Genomic DNA, 16,852 nt, shown 5'->3' with positions numbered 1-16,852 from the left:
AAAAATGTCGTAATTACCCTGTCGACGTAATTAGGCCATGTATATGTTCTACGAATATTAAGCTGATTTTCAATTATCGCTTTGTGAGAAAAAGTTTTAGATATTTGACGAAAATCGGTAAAGCAATTATTGGCTATTCGTCAATATTGCATAGACGCCTGAACATCATTGTAAATAATATTTCAGATTTTTAATATTGAAATGAAAACAAATAAGGGGAAATAAGCGATTATATCTGTAACAGTCAATACATGTTGGCGTACTAAGATATAAAATAAATCTCGCTATCACTAGAAAACTAACGCAAACAACATTGGTACTACCTGGAACAGTATATACACAGTTAACAAGCGGTGGTATCCGTCTAGTACTTGAAATATAACACATAACAAAGACTCTGGAAACAAAAATAAGGGGGGGACTTTAATTTGTATATTTTTTCATTTGTTGGCCATTTCTCTACTTTCTCTATGTATTTTGTTCATTATACTTTGTTTTATATTTTAAAACCATTATTCTTTTTCTTTTTTTTTTCTATTTGTATTCAATGCTTGTTTAGACTTTCATTCTGCACTCTTCCGACAAACTTCTCTATTTAGTAAACACCTTCAAGACCACCAAATAAAACATATAAAATCTTGTGCACATTTTTTCTACAGCAACTTTACAATTTTCAAAATGGCATATTTGCAATCTTCCAAATTAGTTTTAGATATTGTGATCGGTGACCCGTAAATCGTATGTGCACCTGGGTCAATTTGTGAAAATGGGCATCCATTATGTAAGGAAAGTACTATGGTGGATTGGAAATCACAGCAATCAGTCAGATATCTCATTTTAAACTTGTTAATGTCCATGATTAAATCAAGAGAAGATAACTCCGTGGCAGTTTCAAAAATGTCCTGACTTTTTATATAAACCTTAAGCAGGGAAGCGCTCACTTCGTTTCCTATCGCGGCAAATGCGGCAGCTGCTTTCGTCCCATAGAAAGTCGCTCTGTTGTTTATAAATAAATGCAATTTTGGAGGCGATATTCCATACTTGTCTGCAAGCCAAAAATACTGTGATTCTTTCAAACCTTCTAGTCTTTCGCTGTCTTCGCTTGTAAAGCCGTAAACTGAATAAAGCATCGATTTGATGGCGGACACTGAAAAATCATCTTGTGTGAAAGGAACGACCACGCGACGTGCTCCAGTTATTGCCATCTCTGTGTAAATAGAAAAACTTGGATTTGTGTCAATGAAAAACATATGAAAAACTTGTTTGTTACTTGAACTGATGAATTCGATAAAATCCTTCATGAATAAGGTAACTCTTCTCCATGGATTATCATATCGAGTTGGTACGAGTTGTCGTTCTTGTTCCAGTCTTTTCGAAAGAACCTCTAAATAAATGTCACCGCAAAGGAGACGTAAATTATCCGGGACGAATTTGTTGAACACGCTAGCTTGTATCAAAAATTGATTCCAATTAATCGTTCCCTTCACGCTTTCGTCTCGATCGAGTCTTGATAAAAGATAACCACATACATTTGGTTCAAAACTTTTCATTTTCTTTTTCGTATCAATCTTTGATGCATCGGACACAATTTTCTCGCCTGGAAAGTTAGAGAATGTATTGACGAGAAGTGAACTTGAGACATTTGCCTGTGGACACATATCGATGACAATGACTTTCTGTGTAGGATTCTGTCTGGCGTATTCGGCTGACAATTGGAATACCAGAGATGTTTTCCCTGTTCCACCTTTATTGTTCCACACTACAAAGAACAACAAAGCTGTCAGAGATCATGATTATAAACATGTCATAAAATATTGAGGAGGTTTATTTTTTTTTATTTTTTTTGGAGGGGTAGGGTTATAAATAATTTTGTTTACCCCTTTTCCATTTTTGTTTTAGGTAACAAAAGCAATAGTATTTTTGACTAGTTTGCAAATGACCCTTTAATTTATTTCCAATCTCGATTTGTCCAAAACACTGGTCAGACAGTTTCGGGGAAGACATAGGGGGCATGGGTATACTGTGAAATAATTATTCTATAATCTATAATTTGTCTGAATTTTCGTTCAATTAGTTTGAGAACGTTAGTAACAAAAACAGTTTGTTTTCGGAGAAAATTAGGTGTCAAAATAAATTAAAGATTGTGGTTGTTGAAAAAAGTTAGTTTTTTTTATAACAGTAAACACGATTGTTTGTTCCCACGAAAGATACATGTAAATGATAGGTCCCTAACACAGGCTTTCGACGTTCCTGACTATACACATATGATGCGCGTATAGTTGTTAACACCACATGTAAATCAATTATTCTAATAGAGAGAATTATTTGAGTTAGTTATCCCATTTGCCAATCATAGTTTTTTTTTACCACATATGCTTATCCTTATATTCAACTATTATAGATCTCAATCGTCTGCCGATTTTAACTTTACTCTTGAGTTTTCTAAGTTATCCTGTAAATTGAACTGTAAAATTGTCACATTGCATACAAAATAAGGTTGACCTTTTCATTATTTATTTCAAGGCTGGCAAAGAATAAATCATTACAACATCTCTGTTATCGACCAGAATTGACAACAGATGTTCTACCAGGCCATTTGAATTATTGTCTCATATTTCAATTAATCAGAAGAACAAACAATTTTACAGAAAATATATCTACATGTTTATGAAGATGTGGTATGAGTGTCGATCAAACAATTCTCCATTCAAATCAAATCCAAATTCGTAAAAATAAACCATTAAACCATTACCCAGAAAATATTAAAAATAACCCCTCATGATTCCCTTTCTAACCCCTTTCTACTATATAGAAATGTCATATATCATAATATATGGTATCGCCAAAGCAAATCAACGGTCTGCACTTCATCATACTAGTTTTTCATGTTTCGTATAATTTGGTTACAATAAATTACCAATTGAAGATGATTGATCGATGGTTGCTCAAAGTCCAGTGGCAAACATTTCATGCATACTAAGGACGAGAACAATTAATAATAAATGCAATACTAAGGTCTTTTGATAGAAGCCACCAGGGATAAAGGTATAGGGAATTTTAGTGCCACTGAAAAAATAGGGTATATTGGATAGGGATAGAAATTTTGTCTTGCAACAGGCCACCTATGGATTCGTCAAGGAGTTGTTAACAGGCTTTTTTTATAGTACAGAGAGCGTGGTATCGTATAAAGGATGTCTGCTGGTCATGTTTTGGAACTTTTTTCAGATTGTCAGAATCCTCTGGACTTATCCAATTAAACGCCTTAAAAAAAATCCCATGAACCCCCATTTTTCTTTTTATAAATCTTTTACATGCATGATTATAAGTCATTTGTAAAAGTCTTATAACATTTTATTTATTTTTTAATAGTATTTGAGAGCTTTAACTGGCCAATGATAAAGCTATGAAAAGTCAAGAGAGAACATTTTCCCGCCAAAATTCCAATGGCTAATATCTCGAAAACAAGCACATCGATCCCTATATTTTTTTTTTTTTTGCTTTGTTGATTCATCAATGTATTCCCTATCAATACATACATTGTACTAGTTTTATGAAAAGATATTTATTTTGAAACTGAGCAGCGGACACCTGTAGTGACCCTATATCTATCCCAATTGGGTCATCCATTGATTTTTTTTATTCATAAAATAATCTTAACAGTTAGTTTTAGAACTCTATGGCAATCGTAACATATTGAAATAACGTTTATTGTAAGTCGACCAATCTGCCATTATTGGAACGAAAAAGAAAGTTTTAACTTTTGCAATGATAGGGAAAAATAAACTTACCAACATAACTTTTGTAGTTCATATTTCAGTGTTTCTGGAAAAAGAGTATAAGAAGTTTAACCATTATGTACAATAAAAAAAAATGTAGCGCCGGTGTGATTTGATATAAATAAATTTAGTATAATATAATAACATAATAAGATTTTCTCATTCGTTATTTTCAGAACCCCAAAATTGTCAGAAAATTTATAACTTATCTCAATTTAAGTACAGCTCTTTATAAGAACCAGGCAGTGTGCCATATACATGTGATACATGGGGGGTTTCAGATTTTATCTATAATTGGCCTAGTAGAAGCAATATATGAAAAATGCTCAAAAAATAATTTTGAGTGGGAAATTATGAGTGGTTGCCATGGTAACGGACACACAATTTTTTGGTTGTTAAGCGTTGTAAAATCTTTCAAAAATCAACTATATCACCACATTTCAGAGCCTGATTATGAATAGAATAATGCATTTTTCATTAATTTTCATATGTAACATTGATAGAACTTGGTTTAAGCTTAATTTTAGTGAAAATTGCATGTCAACCAAATTTGTATTTTTTTTGTAAAATTTTGTGAAAAAATGCATTTTTTCAACTTTTCTAAAAATGGGATTTTTGCTGAATTACCCCATTTTCTCTGGTGTTTTTCAGAAAAGTGCAAATATGTACAGAATAGTTAGCACTGTAGTTATGAAGTTTGGATACTACTTTACCAAATTTAATAGAAAAATGTGTGGGATTTTTTTTAGTTTTATCACCATAGCAACCGATTTTTTCCTTGGAAACAGAGTTTTCATTTGCAGAATATTGCAGTTTAAGAGCTTAAATGTCCTGAATTTTTCATAACTGATAAGAAAAATACATAAAAGCTAACGCAAACTTTAAACTACAATCGTTAAGTGTTGTTGACTTCAATAGTTACCACGAACAGACATATTATCCATAGCAACATCCACTAAAAAACTGCATAAATAGAAATTTCTGTGAAAAAAATAGATAAATGAAGGGTTCAATTTGGAAAATGACTTCATTCTTTGCTTCACTCACAGTCTTGTCTGGGATTTTTTCTTCAGATTGTTCAATAAATGTAATATGTCATAAAACATTAGGGTTGAGGGGAGGGGGGGGGGGGGCTTGGAAAAAGGGGGGAGGGGGTAAGTTTTTTTTTTCAAATGTTGCATACAAGTAGATATTTGAAAAGATAATTGCGTTTCGTCGTCCGAAAAAACATTGGTTTTCGCACTTTAACTTTATTGTAAGTTAATAGAAATCTATGAAATTTTAACACACGGTTATTTACTTCAAAAAGAAGGTTGGGATTGATTTTGAGAGTTTTGGTCCCTATAGTTTAGGAATTAGGGGCCAAAAAAGGGCCCATTTAGACATTTTTCTTGGTTTACACACAATAACTTCAGTATAAATGAATAGAAATTTATAAAATTCAAACACAATGTTCAAGAACACAAAAGAAAGAATGGGATTGATTTTGGGAGTTTTGGTCCCAAAAGTTTAGGAATTAGGGACCAAAAAGGGGCCCAATTAAGCATTTTTCTTGGTTTTTGCACCATAACTTTAGTATAAGAAAATAGAAATCTATGAAATTTTAACACAAGGTTTATGACCATAAAGGAAGTTTAGGATTTATTTTGGGAGTTTTGGTCCCAACAGTTTAGTAATTAGGGACCAAGAGGGTCCAAATTAAACTTTGTTTAATCTCGTCAAAAATTGAATAATTGGGTTTTTTTAATATGCCGAATCTTAACTGTGAATGTAGATTCTTCATTTTTGGTCCCGTTTTCAAATTGTACTACATTAAGGTCCAAAGGGTCCAAAATTAAACTTAGTTTGATTTTAACAAAAACTGAATTCTTGGGGGTTCTTTGATATGCTGAATCTAATCATGTATTTAGATTTTGGATATTGGACCATAATAGGTAAATGTCCAATTTTTTAGTTTTTGAGTTCTAGTTCTCAGACCACATTTATTCTGGGTCAGAAAACTATGTTTTGTCAACTATTTAACCGCAATCCAAATTCAGAGCTGTATCAAGCTTGAAGGTAGTTTTCATACTTTCCCCAACTGTTTAGGGTTCGAAATCTGCGGTCGTATAAAGCTGTGCCATGTGGAGCATTTGGTTTAAGGTTGACAGATGATGAACTTCATGGGATTGCAATAGCCGGGTCAACCTGGCTTTTGGAAAGGCAAGAGATATATGGCCCTAAGAAATGTAAGAAAATTCTTAATTTCTTATGGCAGATGAGATGTTATTCCACCAGCATACATCACAAAATTGATCCGTAACATAATATTTACAAACCATTAATAGAATCATTTGGTCAAAACATTTCTAAACTGAAACTGAAGTGTGATGGACTGGTGGATATAGACGGATAGGCAAATTGAACACATTTTACGTTAGTGGTGATTTTAAATATAATAATAGGCAATGGGTGATAGCGTATATCGGAAGTCCAATATAATGGAATCCTCTTAATATATGCAAGTAGCTATTAACATATCATCAATAACTGCTTTGTTGTACTACTATCCCGCAATTGAAATTTAGGATCTCTGAGATAGACAAATAGAATACATCTGCTAAGTTGGAATTGTGTTAATCATGGTAGAATAATAATGCTATTACCGGCAAAAGTACCAAATCAGAATTATCAAGCAATATAATTGTATCAATAAGGAATCATTCCTTACTATGGGTCGTTCTACATATATCTCACCAGTTCTAGATTCCGATAACAGAATATCTTGTTGTTATGTGTTTTTTAGGGAGGGGGTTCAGCTGAAGCACACTTCTTATCCTTCTGAAATCCCCTCCTCTCCTTTAAGATAGTAAACCGGTAAATAGATGTATCATTTTTTTAGGATGAATCTTCAAAAAAAATGTTTTCCTACTCTGAACGTTTTTTTTAACCTTTACATGAATTACGACCTTATTTTCTGTATCTGTCTCTGTAACCTTTACAAAAGACTGCATTAATCCCGAGATTTGGAATGAAACCACTAAGCTGAGAATGTCTGCATAAATACAAGATTAATAACAGTAACAATTTGAATACAAATTCCATACATTCAATTAACTGCAACACTAGAAACAGCGCAGTACATACCAATCTTATTTTTAGCTCACCTGGCCCAAAGGGCCAAGTGAGCTTTTCTCATCATTTTGCGTCCGGCGTCCGGCGTCGTCCGGCGTTAGCTTTTACAAAAATCTTCTCCTCTGAAACTACTGGGCCAAATCAAACCAAATGTGGCCACAATCATCATTGGGGTATTTAGTTCAAAAAATATGTGGCGTGACTCGGTCAACCAACCAAGATGGCCGCCACGGCTAAAAATAGAACATAGAGGTAAAATGCAGTTTTTGGCTTATAACTCAAAAACCAAAGCATTTTGAGGAAATCTGACAACAAAAAAAAATCTACATGAAAGTCGAAAAATATAGTAGTGTATGTATGACGAAATGAGGGCTCCAGAAAGGTTCTTCTAAGATCAAATGGTAACTTTTAGAAATTTCTTTAGTTAACTGACCAATTTAGGTTACATGCTATTATTCCGACATCCCATTGGTCCGACAGTCCATTAGTCCAACAGCCCATTAGTCCGACATCCCTTTGGTCGGACAACCCATTAATCCGAAAATCTATTGGTCCGACAGCCCAATAATCCGACAATCCATAAGTCCAACGCTTATTAAGTCAAGCATAAGGGTAACAGGATAAAACAAAAATGTTTGTCTGTATTATTACGTTTAGATATAAAAACATGTTTTTAAAGAAATAGTTCTGTATATATAACATCAGGCTTAGGTAGTTCGAATACTTTCTATATACTCAATTCGAAATTTGTATATAGAATAAAACAGAACAGAAATTTCATTTTTCCAAATTAAAGGGTCTATAAAGAGCATATAAACAACCAGTGATGGTGCAAACTACTTTTTTTTTAACTTGGCTGTTATGTGAAAAGTGTTCGGTAAACAGGAAGTGGTTTAGTGATGAATCTGAAAACGTATCACACGATATAGCCGACTTCAATAAACCTTTCAGGAATCCTTGTAATGTAGTTCAAAAAATTCAACGAAAATATTCATGGGACGGAGGGATGAACTGGACGTTTGGAAGGACGGACAGACAGACAGAGGCAAAACAGTATACCCCACTTTTTTTGAAGCGGCGGTATAATGATTGGAACAACATAAAGACTTTATAACAATAATAATATGATACAATTATCTTTACAGCATCATAAGCCTCAGTCACAATCGGAGCCAAAACAAAATAGAAAAAAAAAAACTATATTTCTCAAATAACAGTCAGTATCAATGCATGTACTACATAATTCAAAAGAACTATTTTTTAACAGTACAATCGTCAGTATCCCCCATAAAAGTCAATTTTTCTTGTGTTAACATCGAGATGTGCTAGAAATGTGCTGAAAGAGTTTCTCCCTCAAATTGTTATGAAGTGAGCATTCGATTGAAAAAAGACACTCATCCTCAACTCTATCAGCTGTACATTTAGATTTTTCAATTATTAATGTAATGGGTGAGCACTGATTCTAACTAACATATGCACTACCTTTCTAAAAATCTAGGGAAGCGTATTAGTGCCACACATTTTTTAAACGCAATTATCTTTTCAAATATCTACTTGTATGCAACATTAAAAAAAATCAACTTACCACCCTCCCCCTTTTTCCAAGCCCCCCCCCCCCTAATGTTTCATGACATATTACATTTATTGAAAATCTGAAGAAAAAATCCCAGACAAGACTGTTAGTGAAGCAAAGAATAAAAGCACATTCAAATTTGAACCCTCCCTTTATTAATATATTTTTTTTACATAAATTTCTAATTATGCAGTTTTTTAGTGGATGTTGCTATGGATAACATGTCTTTCCGTGGTAACAATTGAAGTCAACAACACTTGACGATTGTAATTTAAAGTTTGCGTTAGCTTTTATGTATTTTTCTTATCGGTTATGAAAAATTCAGGACATTTAAGCTCTTAAACTGCAATATTCTGCAAATGAAAACTCCGTTTCCAAGGAAAAAATCGGTTGCTATGGTGATAAAACTAAAAAAAATCCCACACATTTTTCTATTAAATTTGGTAAAGTAGTATCCAAACTTCATAACTACAGTGCTAACTATTATGTACACATTTGCACTTTTCTGAAAAACACCGGAGAAAATGTGGTAATTCAGCAAAAATCCCAATTTCAGAAAAGTTGAAAATATGCATTTTTTCACAAAATTTTACAAAAAAATTACAAATTTGGTTGACATGCAATCTTCACTAAAATGAAGCTGAAACCAAGTTCTATCAATGTTACATACGAAAATTAATGAAAAATGCACGATTTGATTCATAATCAGGCTCTGAATTGTGGTGATTTAGCTGATTTTTGAAAGATTTTACCATGCTTAACAACCAAAAAATAGAGTGTCTGTTATCATGGCAACCACTCATATTTTCCCACTCAAAATTATTTTTTGAGCATTTTTCATTTATTGCTTCGTGTAGACCAATTATAGAAAAAATCTGAAACCTTCATGTATCGCACTCTGCCTGGTTCTTACAAAGAGCTGTACTTAAATAGTGATACCCTCCATTCAGATTAATACTCGTTAACTATACTTTATTTAAGGAAACCAGTATGCTCGTAGTTACTGTAATCCCTTGCCATTTTGAGATCGTTGTGTTGCCTTTGCATATATCATATTTGATTTGAGAAAGTGTAGTCTAGTGTTTTTATTCTTACCAAAATCATCATCTATCTTCAAAAATTGAATACCATGGAACATCTATTGGCAAGCAATGACAAAAAGTTTCGCTTTTGCATTTGCAATACTCTTTAAAAAATTATATGAGGTCGCAAATATTTTATAAATATCAGGAATGGTACATTTTACCCCAAACATAAATCATTATGGGTTTTCACCACTTTCATTGAACTGCCGAAATATGAATAGTTGCATTCTAAAAACAATTGTATGCCTGTAATAAATGATTTATTTTGATTATTTTCAATGAAACAAAATGGAAAATATGTCAACCAAGATGTGAAAAGATTTTTTATATTTATTTAGTGGTTATAGAGACATGCATGTATATATTATACACAGTGTATATACAACTCGTCTAAACATCAACCCAAGAATGTTAGATCTGTAAATTTGCTTTCGCAAATTTTTGGTTCTTCCCTCGCCGGGATTCGAACCCATGCTACTGTGATATCGTGACACCAAATCGCCTGCACTGCAGCCGTCCCGCTAGACCACACGACCACCTGGGCTCAGTGTATATATACGTCTCTGGTTGCTGTCAAATTTACAAGTCTTCTTTATGTAAATTATTTTCGTGTTTATGTACATTAAGAAAAGTACATGAAATATTTCCAAATATAAATAAAATATTTGTATGTTTGCAAAGTGCATTTCCATTGATCTGCTCCAACATGCATGAACAGCAAATTTACAAACATTGAGTGCACGTTAGAAATAACCTTACCTGCTCCATTGATTAAAATATGTTGTCGGTCCTTCAGGAATGATTGAATCAAACGGCAGTTGACTTTTCATTTTAATTTATTTTAACAACATTGAAAATTTCAAGGAAATATTTGGAAGCGTTGTTTGCAATAAGACTAGTGTGTGCTTATAATGATTTTCCATAGTGTTTTTTTTTAAAGTGCTTAGATTAGTATTTTTTGTTTTGGATGTAGCAAAAGGGAGACAATTCGTAATGTTTTCAAACTTTGAACAGCATTTTTTTCACTAGGCTATTAAAACTGTAACAGTAGAAGTAAAACTAAACTACATGTAGTACATTATTATGCAGTTGTGCATACATTATTATACTATGACAACATCTGAACTTATTACCAATACAACTGCTCATTTCTAACAGTTGTTACCCATTCGTTTGATGTGTTTGGACTTTTGATTTTGCCTTTTGATTTTTGATTTTCCTTTTTGAATTTTCCTCGGAGTTCGGTATTTTTGTGTTTTTACTTTTTTCTATTAAAAGACACCGAGGCGAAAGGTATCAACAGGACACTCAAACTCTGAGTCGAATTTAAAATTACAACGCCATTGCTAAAAAGAAAAAGATGAATTAACCACAGTGCACAATCTATTGTGCTCCAGAAGAGTAACCAGATGCAGCTTCGAAAACAAGTTTGTAATATGGAAAGAATTTTCAAATATTTTGGTTATGGAGCATCACTGAAGATAAAATATTTATCAAATTTCAAATTGGTGTTGCAAATATTGCACAGTTAGCAATGCACCATATTATTTCATTATTTCCAAGGTACTTAGTACTGCTTACCTGTGATATGAATGGTCAAATATTCCGATTTAAGTTTTACATAAATTCACAAATCGTCTGATACCATTACAAAATCTAATATTCATAATCCGATAGACATGGTAAGACTAGTGTAATGGACATGACAATAATAAACTCGACACGTAACTATAAAAATATAATATAACATATGTCACCAACTCGATACGATTTAATGAAAACATATATATAGAAGGATCATATTGATTATGTTAACATAGCTGAAATAGCATTAAAATGACTAAACATTTTTCTTACTATACATGTAAACTTCAGTTGCAGTGGTATCGGGTCCGTTCACCTGGATTACATTTTCACCCTGTGTAAGTTCAACTGAGTGCGTGCGCCCCGATAGTTCGTTCGCCTGGGATCGTTCTCCCTACTTTCGATACGATTTAACGAAAACATTATATAGAAGGATCATATTGATTGTGTCAACTTAGCTGAAATAGCATTACAATAACGAAACATTTTTCTATATACTTATAATGCAGTCATTCTGCTGTATGTAATACGTTATAGCTGTAAGAAGGCTAGGAATTTCAATGGCTGATCAAGGAATTTAAGAAAGGGGACGCAGATGAATAAGTCAGAAACACTTGTAATAAAAATGAAAGGGAAAAGGTGTCCGGCGGTCAATAATACGAACAATATATAGTGAAAACATAATTTTTGTTTACATTAGGGGGGAAACTTTGCCCAATCTCTGATCGTAACATTTACTAACTTTAACTGCTCACCTCGATTGAATACCCCCGTCATATTGGAAAACTCTGATGCATCGTCTTTTAGCAGCCAGTATAAATAAGACCGTATCTACACAAAACTAACCACCAATACTAAAAGAAGAAACGTGCCGAATTTCAGGAAACTCTTTGTTCAACCTGAAAGATATACGTGTATATATTTATGTTTATCGCTATTTTGTGCATTTTTCCTTTGATCTTTTTTTGTGATAATTTTCATATCATGCTTCTCGCTTGATATGGAAAAATTATCGCTAGAAACTAAGGAGACCACGTGGCGTTGCTAACGAAATGGACAACGTCGTCATAGGTAAAATAGCGATAAACAGATTATCATTGGTCATCTCAACTCGATTGCTTTTCTCACTTTCGCTGTACCAGTTCAAGCGAGAAAATTAATCTCGTTGAGATAACCAACGATAATCTATAAATATATGCAGACTTCATGCATTTTTAATGTCGATTTTATATTTACGAATGGAACTACGATTTTTGAAATAACAAAAATTGCAAAATCAAAAATTCGTTTATTGGCTTTACTTTAATGGTTTTGATAAGACGATAAATATTATACAAGTTTGGGAAATTATATATCTTGGTACAATGCACATGATGAATCCAATTTTAATATATAACATATGCATTGTCTTGAATAGTTTCTACTGTCGGCATGTATATAAACATAAGATGATGTCATATGCATACCAATGCGACAACTGAAATTGTACAGTCTTTATTAATGAGCAAAGGCTAACACAGTATGACTAGCTGTAAAAGGCTCCGAGATGACAATTCAACGAAAAAACACCCAAACTGACTGACGTATGTATAACAAAATAAACAAAAACTAAAAAGTGATATGCAGCAGTAAACGACAACATTTGCGATTATGCTTTATGAAGATCATAATCTAGAATGAACACATTTTCTGTGAAACACATATATAACGACTTGGGTTCATGGACAAATAGCTATTGATTCTTTCGATACCTTGTTGGACGCTTGTGCCACTATCACGGTGTAGAACGCCACATGCGGGGTTTCGGTTATGTTTGACACGGGGCGGCAATTTTGAAGCGAAGAAAAACTGTCAAAGTAAGTTCAAGTATCAATATTTCTTCATTTAGAATTCTTAGTACCATTTAATGTACTGCACGGAAGGAACTGAAACACAATATATTCCATGATAGCATAATCAGTCGTTTTTAGTGCTCTCATTTCTCAAACACCTCTCCCTAGTTTTCCGAGTTGCAGATTTCGAGGCTTCATAAGCAAATTTCTAGACGACTTCCCTCTTCATCATTTTTATAGAATTGAATTCCTATTATAATACCAGCTTCATACTTAAAATTAATTGGTTTTAAAACTAGTTTTTCATCAAAATATATAAAGTGTCGCTCGGGATGTCAGATTTTGCATCTCAAGGGGTAGAGGCGTCCAATAAAAAACGAAAAGATTTGCAGATAAATCATGTAAATCGGGCTTTATCTGATACTTTTAAATTAAAACACATCTGCTATATCATGATAACAAATAAACAACTGAAAGTACTTCATTTTGCCTGTTTTTTTAGTCATTTAAGACATGTGCGTTTGATTTCATAAAGAGTTAAAATTGGCTCAAAATATTGCGATTTGAAGCTAGATAATGATTCCTTTTCCTTTTCCTTTTCAAACACTATCATGGTCAGATAAAAAAATCACTGATGTGGGTCAATGCACCGAAACATGGAGGAAAAATAATAGAGCAGACCTCCATATAAGATTTTGCCGAAGCCACGAATAGTCAAATGCTAACAAAGGCATCAAAGGTCTTCATCAGGCTCCTCTTAAATTAATTTATTTTCATACATGTGTATATATGAGGTATGAAATAATCACAGAAGACTTCCATCCTTACTTATTACACATACATATGAGGCGGATTTAAACTAGTTATGATAACAAGTCAGGAACATGACAGTTGTTGTCCATTCGTTTGATGTGTTTTATCCTTTGACCTCGCCATTTGATAAGGGACTTTTCGTTTTGAATTTTCGTCGGAGTTCAGTATTTTTGTAATTGAACTTTTTCTCTTTTAACCTCTTTTTGAACTTAAACTTAAACTACATTTAATACTTACCAATCGCTACAACTCAAAAATCATTTGATAATTTGTATTACAAATTCAAGAACTAAGTATTTAACATAAAAGTTACTAAAAGTTTATGGATTGCAAAAAAAAAAAAAAATGGTCATCTAAGAAAATTAGATAATCTCTATATATATATAGATTCTTACATTGATACCAGTGGATTATCGGATTTATCCAATCGAGATAGTTAAATTATCAATTTTAAAGTTCGAGCCGCCTCTGTTTCTCTAATGATTAAAAAGACATTTTCTTTTTTTGTTTACCGAAAATCCCCTTCGAGTGCCTTTCACATTGCACGAAGTTGTCAATTTCATTAACACCTGTTATCATATTTTGGTTCATCCAGTCAGCCAAAAAGGTCATGACCCTTAAAATCATCCAATGATCTTCTGAGATCACCAGCAACCACACGTTGATTAAATTTTTTTATACAATGGGTTCGAAAAGGGATAAATTTCCATAGAATTAGAGAAACTATTTTATCTTTTCAATGTCATTGCATTCTTGGAATCGTCTCCATCAATAACAAATGATTATCTAATGCCCTAATTTAATATATTGCATTAATATTATTATCATAAATTGAATAAAATTAAAAATGATTCAAATGACATAAATCATCAGAAATAACTAACAAGAAGCATATACTTTTGTAAGTTTGTTTATAAATAATGCCACACGATTTGTACCGTTTTATTATTTTTTATCTTTAATTTTAGCTATAGGTGTTAAAAGCGGAAAACCATATGAAACATTGTAAACCATATAAAGCAATACAAGTGTACTACGATTAGTAGACATAATTATGTTCCATATCCGTTTGACATTTTTATATATGATATATTGTCAAGCGGACATGTGCAAAATAGGAATAAAGTAAACAGTAAAATACTAAACAATTAAAACTTTTATAATTACAGTGATAACATCAAATGAAAACATTAAGTGTTATTTGCATATTTCATATCGTATACTTCGAAAATTCGTTTCCAGACCTTGCCAGCAAGATGGCGTTGGTACGTATTTAATTATTCTTATAATTACAAATAATCTAAACAACAAATATAAATGTATTGATTAAAATACATATGATATAAACAGAAGAAAAAAATATGATTAAATTATGCATATTTCAACATTATAATTCTATATAGATAAAATTTTGATTAAATGTGAAACACATTTTAACATCCGCGCTGGAAAAAACATTTCTTAGAGTAAAAGAGTTGTTAAATTTGATTTGCTTGAACTTATACGGATACAACCAATCATACAATCAGAATGCAAAAATAAAGGTTTACACTGTATATATTCTATACTATTATTAAACTCCGTGTGGCAAACCAACGCCTCTAAAATCGTTTTGGTAGAGTCCCTGAAGCAGGTGAAACATGTAGACCTTAGATAATAAAATTGCAGACCATTTGAAGTGTTGTTGTCAATTTTAAATATTATTCTGTATTATAATGTATTCGCTGAATATCATCCCTCGAGCCTTAAGCTCTTGGGCTGATATCGAACCGTTAGTTGATAATACATATGAAATGACAAATGCCATGTAATAATCTAATACTATTACTATAGTAACGATATTTACCTTTTGTCGAAAGGACGAGTATACTATGAATCACTGAAACGTCAGTAAATATAACTTGTGATGTCGTTCCAGGATACTTAGAGAACTTTATGATTTTATTGTAATTGGTACAATAAATGTTGTCACCATCTAATACAAAGTCATAGTTTGAAGTGGTTGCACCAGAATCATATATTTCTGTCACATTAGATCCATTTGGTCTTGCTGATTGTACTTTGCCATTATCAAAATCAAGCCAATATATTATCTTTTGATCACTATCTGAAAACAGTTGGACAGAAACTTTAAATCGAAGAGGGATAGACGGATGGACAAACAGACCCAAAGACCAGAAAACATAATGCCCCTCTTTTATCGTAGGTAGGGCGTGAAAATGGTGTACATTGTAGCATGTAACCCGGCGTTTATATTTCAAACAATAAATAATACGTTTAATACTATTCACTATGGATGTTATACACAATGAACAAACATATACTGTACACAGTGACTTTTTGTTGATATCAATTTACCATGCTCAATGATATACATAAGAATATTACAATATAACAATAATAATATTGAGCTTTTGATTTTGCCATTTGATTGGCGACTTTCTGTCTTGAATTTTCCTTGGAGTTGGGTATATATATATTTTTTTTTAAATTTCTTCTGACTTAACGTGTATTTTGAATCATAATAACGGTTACTATGATACAGAATATTTTTATTTTTCATGGATAGAATAAAACCCCTATCGCTCCGAATTATTTTAGACTCAATGTTGCCAAATCCTCAATTTAATATAAGTTTTTTAGAAAGGTATTCTATTACCGATTTTGATCATCTCGTAGGAACATAATTTTCATCGTCGCGTAGTATCTTTAACCTCTGTTCTACACAAGAAAATGCCTGCACTCAGTCTGAAATACAACAGTTGTTATCCATTTGTTTGATGGATTTTAATGTTTTGATATGGCCATTTTATTAGGAACTTTCCGTTTTAATTTTTCCTCGTAGTTCGTTTTTGCATCGAGCAATTCTTTCCCCTGTGTACCTCTCTGTCCAGTAGAGGTGATCATACAATGGATCAATAACGACGTTGGTCGGTGTTACTGCTCCCGGAACAACTGCCACTAATGATTTATCATACGTATAATGAAACCTGTGGAAAAGTGCAAAAATAGGTACTTTTCAGAAAATTTTATCAATTCATTTTTCAAAAACTTGTAACGACAGTCATATAAACA

The 16,852-nt window shown here is 32.5% G+C and overlaps 1 protein-coding gene across 1 annotated transcript; it reads right to left on the bottom strand.

Moving 5' to 3' along the window:
• Positions 1-532: 532 nt before the first annotated feature.
• Positions 533-11,234, bottom strand: LOC134694800 (uncharacterized). The gene is made up of 3 exons (XM_063555862.1): positions 11,130-11,234; positions 3,789-3,822; positions 533-1,759 (listed from the first exon to the last, which is right to left on the bottom strand). The coding sequence occupies exons 2-3, from the start codon at positions 3,808-3,810 to the stop codon at positions 654-656; spliced, it is 1,128 nt and encodes a 375-aa protein (XP_063411932.1). The 5' UTR covers positions 3,811-3,822; positions 11,130-11,234; the 3' UTR covers positions 533-653.
• Positions 11,235-16,852: the final 5,618 nt, after the last annotated feature.

The sequence above is a fragment of the Mytilus trossulus genome, chromosome 13 (genome assembly GCF_036588685.1).
Source record: "Mytilus trossulus isolate FHL-02 chromosome 13, PNRI_Mtr1.1.1.hap1, whole genome shotgun sequence".
Taxonomy (NCBI): domain Eukaryota; kingdom Metazoa; phylum Mollusca; class Bivalvia; order Mytilida; family Mytilidae; genus Mytilus; species Mytilus trossulus.
The sequence above is the reverse complement of the archived record's forward strand: the minus strand, read 5'-3'. Positions and strand labels throughout refer to the sequence as shown.

Bases quoted from the DNA above. Each gene is read 5' to 3' on its own strand.
- LOC134694800 (XM_063555862.1), bottom strand. From the start codon at position 3,810: ATGAACTACAAAAGTTATGTTG. The intron at 1,760-3,788 runs GTAAGTTTATTT...TGTTCTTTGTAG, and splicing joins GAACTACAAAAGTTATGTTG to TGTGGAACAATAAAGGTGGA.